The sequence below is a fragment of the Balaenoptera physalus genome (assembly GCF_965194825.1).
Source record: "Balaenoptera physalus genome assembly, chromosome: 4".
NCBI lineage: Eukaryota > Metazoa > Chordata > Mammalia > Artiodactyla > Balaenopteridae > Balaenoptera > Balaenoptera physalus.
The window spans coordinates 78,373,310-78,380,563 of NC_138891.1; the positions used below are offsets into that span (position 1 = coordinate 78,373,310).

Here is a 7,254-nt window from a genome sequence, read left to right on the forward strand (position 1 = left end):
TGTTTCTATGGGAAAAAAATCTTAAGAGTTCTAAAAATAGATGTATAAATAAACCTTTGGAATCTGGCCAGTTTTTTTAAGTTGGGGTGGGGGAGTGGGCTCTATGGAAAGAAAAGTATCCAAGTATCTGGTGGCCAAACTTCAGTGATACGGGGCCACTCCATGGTGATCTTTCTTCCGCCCATCATTCCAGCCCACTCCCAACAGTGGCTATTTGAAACTCTCTCTGCCTTAGCTGTTGACCTAAATAGGTTTTGTGACAGAAACAGATTCCCTACCTCTCCATCTGTTTTCTCATCCATCCCTGCAGGCTTGGAAGAACTCTAGTCCTTCCTTCACTCTGAACCACTCCATCTGTGACCCTTCTTGCTGAGAGATGTTGTACCAAAATTCTCATAAACTCTAGATCCTTCCTTTCCACTGCCTTTTTCCTGCCAAACATTGCCTCTCCACTCTTAAAACAAACGAAAAACCTTTTAACTTATAAAAGTTAACACTTGCTCATAACAGAAAATTTGGGAAACTAAAAAAACAAACATATGAAGAAAAACAAAAGCATCCATAATCACACCATCTGGGGATAACAATTTGGTGTATTTCTTCCCAGACTTTTTCCTATACTTATACACAACATATACATTTTCCAAAATCAGATAATTCCATATCTTGCTTATGTCACACTTTTCCAAGATTAATTAAAAAATACTTTTGATACCTGTATAACATCAAATGGATATAACCTGAATTTAATCATTCCCTATGGCTGAATTTATTTCCCATTTTTCACTATTACAAATATTTCAATGAATAGTTTTCTACATAAATCTTTAATGGCATTTCTGGTTATTTTCTTATATAGAATCCTGGTAGTGGAGGGCTAAAGGATATGATGGTTAAAGGACATGAACCCTTTTAAGATTTCTTTTTCTTTTTTAATATTTTAATTTTATTGGAGTATAGTTGATTTACAATGTTGTGTTAGTTTCAGGTGTACAGCAAAATGATTCGGTTATACATATACATATACACATTCTTTTTTAGATTCTTTTCTCATATAGGTTATCACAGAATATTGGGTAGAGTTCTCTGTGCTATACAGTAGGTCCTTGCTGGTTATCTATCTTATATATAGTAATGTGTGTGTGTTCATCCCAAGCTCCTGATTTATCCCTCCCCACCATATTTCCCTTTGGTAATCATAAGTTTATTGTCAATATCTATAAGTCTGCTTCTGTTTTGTAAATAAGTTCATTTGTATCTTTTACAAATTAGTTTCCACATATGAGTGATATCATATGATATTTGCCTTTCTCTCTCTGACTTACTTCACTTAGTATGATAATCTCTAGGTCCAACCTTAAGATTCTTAAAATATATAACAAACTGCTTTCCAGAAAGGCTGAATCAATTTACACATCTACGGGTAGTTGATGAGAATTCCTGACTTATTACACCACAGTGGTACTGAGGGTCCACTATCTCAAACAAAACATTCACTTGTTCTCAACAGCTCCTATAAATAAAATACTACCTCCTTCCTTTCATAGTGCAAGTGACTGAATAAGTGGCATGTATTTACTATCTTGACCCCATCACCCACACGTTAACTACAATGTTTCTTCCCCCACTCATTTTACTAAAATTGCTGTAAATTAGTGATCCCTTTCTAGTCACATGAATATGTCTTTTAGAATCTTTTCATTAGCTCATCTGACTCTCCTCTTCCCATCTTTGTGGCCATTTGACTCTAATGATCTCATCCTTCTACAAGGACTCAGTCCTCCCTTACATCACACCACCACGTTTTCTCCCTTCATCTCTGATCTTTGTGATCTACCTTCTTTAATATCCTCTGCCACTTCCTATTGCTTACACTATGTCAGGCCTCCAAGGTTCAGTTTTTGCCTCTGTCCTGCACTGCTCAGGGAGGACTCCTCCATTCTGTTTTAATAATCAGCTCTACACTGATGGCTCCCATATATTTCCCTAACTTTACCCCTCCTTTGTCCTCAGGTCTGTGACTGAGGTTCCACCCTCACCTATAACTCAATGCCACCTCCCACTCAATAGTACACCATCCTCTCTGCCAAACCAGTAAGCCTTCCCAACTTTCTTATTTCTGACAATGGGGTAGCACTCCTTAAGTCCTCCATGCTCAAAAACTTCAGTCTTTACGTCTTCCTTAAATTACTCTGTCTGAAAGTCATACTAATAGTTTCTTCAAAATACTTCCTAGATACATTCCCTTTTTGTCATTCTCATCATCACTTTACCTACGGATTACTGTAATATTTTCATAGGTAGCAGGTATTCATGCTGAATGCAGCGACCATGTTAATTTTCCAAAAATATTTTTTAATGACTTCTTCTTGAAGGTTTCCTTTTTGTCCAAATTCATCTGGTTCAAACCCTCAAAGGCCAAACCGCATCTCCTATTAGTACCTCCTAAAATCCAAGATAATCCTCTCTCCCTACTGCCCTTTCTCCCCCCACACCCTCTGCAGACTCATTACTGCCCCCACCTTTGCTCGTGTCACTCTCCCATCCCTTCTGTTTCAATGGAACCTTCAGTAGATAATCAACCCTAACCTACACTACTTTTCCTTTCTCTGAATTTTTTTTTCCCAAAGGGAAAAATGCGTTTTATTTAATGACCAAGTACACCAATACAGACACATACATTTATATATATGCATACCTATGTGTGTGTACATATATATGACTAAAACAATATTTACTCTTACCATTTGGGATGAATTGTAAAATTTTCTGTTCTATGTACTTTCATTAAAAAAAAAGGATTGCAACTTGAGTCAACACTAAGAAAATGAGGATGAAGTGGTAAAAATATTTAAGGTCAGATTATGCTCTCAGAGGCTACATGGTTTAGGGAAAATAACCCTCAATCTCTGAATTCTTAAAGCCAGTGGTATGCTGGCTCTTGGGAGGGGTTTGGTGGGGAAAAGCCCTGATTTGTAGTGTTTGCCAATAACCCTCACCATGGCAGATCTCAAGCTACCAGTGTAACATGACTACCTGTGAAACTGGAAAGAGATATGCACAAAGCCAGGAGGAACCAGCTTCAGGACACCAGAGCAGCATTTAAAATCTGTTCTGCAATCTAGAACTTAACATATACTGTCTTGTATAAGCTCTCCAGGTATATTATATAGGTCTGCTTATCCATTGCAATAAACTTTAGCCCTAGGAAGAGTGGCAGTCCACTCATTCCAGAGCTTTCATAGTGAACAGGGCACAAAGTGTTTGCTCAGTAAAAACCTGTTGGTAAGACCTGGAGGGAGTGATAAGCAAAGCCAAAGACTGGAGGCATAAAATGGTAAAAATGGGCATGTACTCATTTAGGGCTGATTAGTAAGAACAAACAAAAAGTACAATGAAGGAGCAGAATGTAGTAGAAATAAAATCAGAATGGGAACCAGGAGATATTCCCAGCTTTGTAATTGTGTGACCCTTAGCAAGTCAATTTCCTTCTTGGGCCTTAAGTTTCCTCATCTGTAAACTTAGGGTACTACATGACTACATGACTTTTAAGTTATCCATTGATTCTAATGCTCTAGGATGTGGGTAAAACTGACAAGGAGGCTGCTCATGGCCCACTGCATTGATAAAATAACAATAATAAATTCAATTTAAAATCTGCTGTTAAGTCAAAGGAGTTTATTAGGGCAGTAAATCTTTTCTGAAGGTGTGAAGAAACAGTCTTATAAGACCATTCCATTCCTTTGATCTAATAATTATATAGAAAGTAATAATTATAAAAAAACAATTATTTTATTAAAAAATAATAAAATATTAAAAACAATTATTCCAAAAAGTATCTATTGCCTATCTGTTATGAGCTGGACACTGGTAAGTGCTGAAGATTTAGTAAAAACAAAACAGACCCCATCTTTACGCTCATGGAACCCACAGTAGTGTGTGTCAATAGCCATGTAGCTCCAAATCATCATAAAAGTGCTTTTTAGCTTAGCACAGATTGCTCTGAGTAATGGATGCAAGCTATGGATCCTCTCTTCCCCAAACAGGCATATAATCATAAAAATGTGAATGCAATTTCAGAGGTTCACAGGACCTCTCATCTGTGAAGGGGTCCAAGAACCAAAAGTTAACAACCCTGACCTATTGGTACATCTACAAAACAGTAAACAAATTCAAGATTGTAAAAGCCTACATTCTGTTTGTTAAGGGAGCATAGTAAAGATTTCCAACAGAAACAATTAAAAATAAGGGTCCATCATTTAAAGGATTAAGCCTTGGCTTTTTGAAATTTCATTCACCTAAAGTATCTTCTTCCAAATAATATTCTGGATAAATGAGGTATGCCTAGATTATGTTTCTATCTGATCTACCATTCCTTTAGTAAAGTTGCCAGTTAAATCGCTCTTACTTGAAAACCATTTGCATATGAATGACTGCTTCCATTTCACAAGTAAATCTGCATTTCCTGACTCTTCCATTTCACACCAAAGAGACCCTATTAGCTATGACAAATACATGTACACATATATCTGAACAAGCAGTCTGAACAAAGCAAAGAGCACAAGTTCCAGAATTAGAGGGCACTGACTCATCTCCTGACTCTAACATTTTATGGCGGATCAACCTGGGACAAGTCATCTAACCCTCGGACCCATGTTTATTCATCTTGTAAAATGGAGAGGGGACGATAAGACTTACCTAAGAGGGCTACTATGAGAAATCAATCAAGTAAAACAATGTAGGTCAAAGTATTTAGAAATAAAATGGGCAAAAGTGGGTGAAGGAGCAAATTGCTTGAAGTTGCTCACAAAACATCAGACATTCAGAGATCCTTTGGGAAGAGTTGCTCATATAACATCCTTAGTGGATCTATCTGGAGTAAAATAAATTGTTCTTAAACTGCTCAAGGAATTTTGTTTTGACTGAGTGCCCAGTGGTAAAGTTCTTAAACGTCAAAAGTTTGGAGAGAGGCTTTGGAATCCTTATAGTGCATAAATATATTCTCAAGGCAAGAAGATGAACTACTTACAAACACTCAGTCTTGGTTCTGTAGTCAAAGTCCCTTTTACAGGGTTTTTTTTACAGAGCAATGATTCTTTCACTTACCTTGCTGAAAAGGTTAACAGGATGTGTACAAAAGATTTTAGGGGAATTAGTTCATCTAAACTGAACAAATCAATGAAATCAATCTCTTTTAGCAGAAAGGGTATTTGTTTTAAAGGAAGTAAATAATATTCAGCATGAGACATGTTTTCCAGTCCATTCTCCACTGAAATGCAAAATAAGAAATGTCAAGGATAACTTCTTTGTTTTTTACATTATTTCATTTACATTTACAATGTACATTTGCATTATCTCAATAGTCAAGTTTAGGGTGATTCTTCTTGTAAAATCTGAATTAAACAACGTTTTGGTACTACGGAATCAATCATTACACCTTATCAAAGTTCATAAAGGTAGCCAAAAGTGTGATTTGCCCTGGTGCCTAGAAAACAGCCAAGAGGCAAACACTCTGATTTCTCAGCCCCTACTAAGCAAAGGCTCTACTGGTTCCCCAAGAAGGCAAATTAAACTCTGACTCCAAATAGTCATTACACAAATGTCTACAAGGGAAACAAACCACAGATCCTGCATTTACATAACACTTTCCTCCAAGAAATTCAAAGCACTTTATTGTAGAATTATTTAAAAGAAATGTACCCCCCCCCATTTTAGGAAAACAATTACTGTTATTCTGGGAGATCATACATCCCTTGCCTAATCAGATACCAAATAGGTAGGAAACTCTAGACTCGAAGTTTTCTCTCAGAGATAAACTCTAGAGATGGTGGGGGTGGGAGTGGCGGGGAGGGGGAGGCTCAAGACTCGTGGAAAGCTGAATGAATCAGGCAATGGGGTAGTTTTAGGGATGGAGGTCCATTAAGAACTGAGCTCACAGGGGCTGGGGGTCGGATAAGTGATCCGGGAGCAAAAGGGCTCGTTACGTTGGTGGCAGCTGGGTGGATGCAGAGCCAGGTGCGAGGGTCACTCTCAGCTAGTCCGCAGTGTCCTGCTTACCAGTTGCTCGCTCACCCCTTGCTCTCTCCCCCTATTACTACCCTGCGGTTGGATTCCGAACTACCCGAGGGGAAAGCGTAATGGAACGAGCAACTACCATGCCTGAGAACGCTGCAGGCTTCCTCCACCCACAGCGGCCGACCTGGCTTTCCGCCCACCCCCTGCCCGGCCCGCGTCTCACCAGCCGCCAGGCGCAGGCCGCGGAGGCTCCCCATGGCCGCCTACTCCGCCGACCAACACAGTGCCCCAAGGCCAGCGGTGGCGCGGGTAAGCTCAAGGTCGCCTAGCGCCGCGAACGGAGGACCCCGAGCAGGACTCTGGGGCGGGGCTTATGGGAGGTGAGGGCAGAGCGAACGGGTCATGCGTGACGCCCGGGCGATGGGCGGGGCCTGCTAAAAGCGAGGAGCGTGTGGGTCGTGCTTGGCGGTCAGACTGGGCGGGCAGCGTGCCCTGCCCAGCCCCACCTCTGTTGGCGCCGCGTCTTGGAGGCGGCCCTAAAAGTGCTCTATTGGAGTCTTGGTTTCGAGGGCCTTTGCAATGTCCTTCTCTGCACCTAAGAAAGTATCCGTTTAAAATAGAAGAAAAGTAATGTGCTTACCGTAGGACTTTTGTGACCTGTAGACCCCGAAATCACACTGCCTAGATAAACCAGTATTTCAGTACACTTTTTTCAGTATTTTCAATGAATGTGTACATGCCTTTTTCAAAACTGCGTAATTGGGTTCTTAGTGACCAGTGGCCTTCATCTCTTGGTTGGCTTTGGGAGTATCTCTCAGGCTACCTGAGAAATTCACATGTATGCTTCCTATGTTGTCTTCTATTTGCCTATTTTTATAAAACTAAACATTTTATTATTTCCACACCTAAACACCTTATTCAACCCTTACCCCCCACTGCCATCAATGTCTTTTCTTGACATTTCTTGGTGGGCGCAAATTCTTAAAGAACAAAAGCCCCTCTGCTCAAGGGTCGGGACGGGAGGGTTAAGAAAAACCTCACTTCTCCTTGAGGGTTCCTCCTCGAACCACCTGGTTGGTGCGACCAGGAAACTGTTTCCCTTTTTGTTAAGTAAATGGGAATGGAGTAAAACGATCCCTTCAAGTTCTGACATTCTTCGATCTATGCACCTGGGCCAGTTCCAGGAGGACATGTTAAAGGCACAGGAGTGAAAAGAAGGATAGCAGCGTTACGGGTTTC

The 7,254-nt window shown here is 40.2% G+C and overlaps 1 protein-coding gene across 1 annotated transcript in view; it reads right to left on the reverse strand.

Annotated features, from left to right (window-relative positions):
• The window catches only part of FAM162A (family with sequence similarity 162 member A), a 31,472-nt gene extending 25,075 nt beyond the window's left edge, over nucleotides 1–6,397 (reverse strand). The window contains exon 1 of the mRNA XM_082459503.1: nucleotides 6,239–6,397. Coding sequence (XP_082315629.1) covers nucleotides 6,239–6,272 — 34 coding nt within the window. The 5' untranslated portion in view covers nucleotides 6,273–6,397. The remainder of the gene's footprint in view (nucleotides 1–6,238) is intronic.
• Between the last annotated feature and the right edge of the window lie 857 nt (nucleotides 6,398–7,254).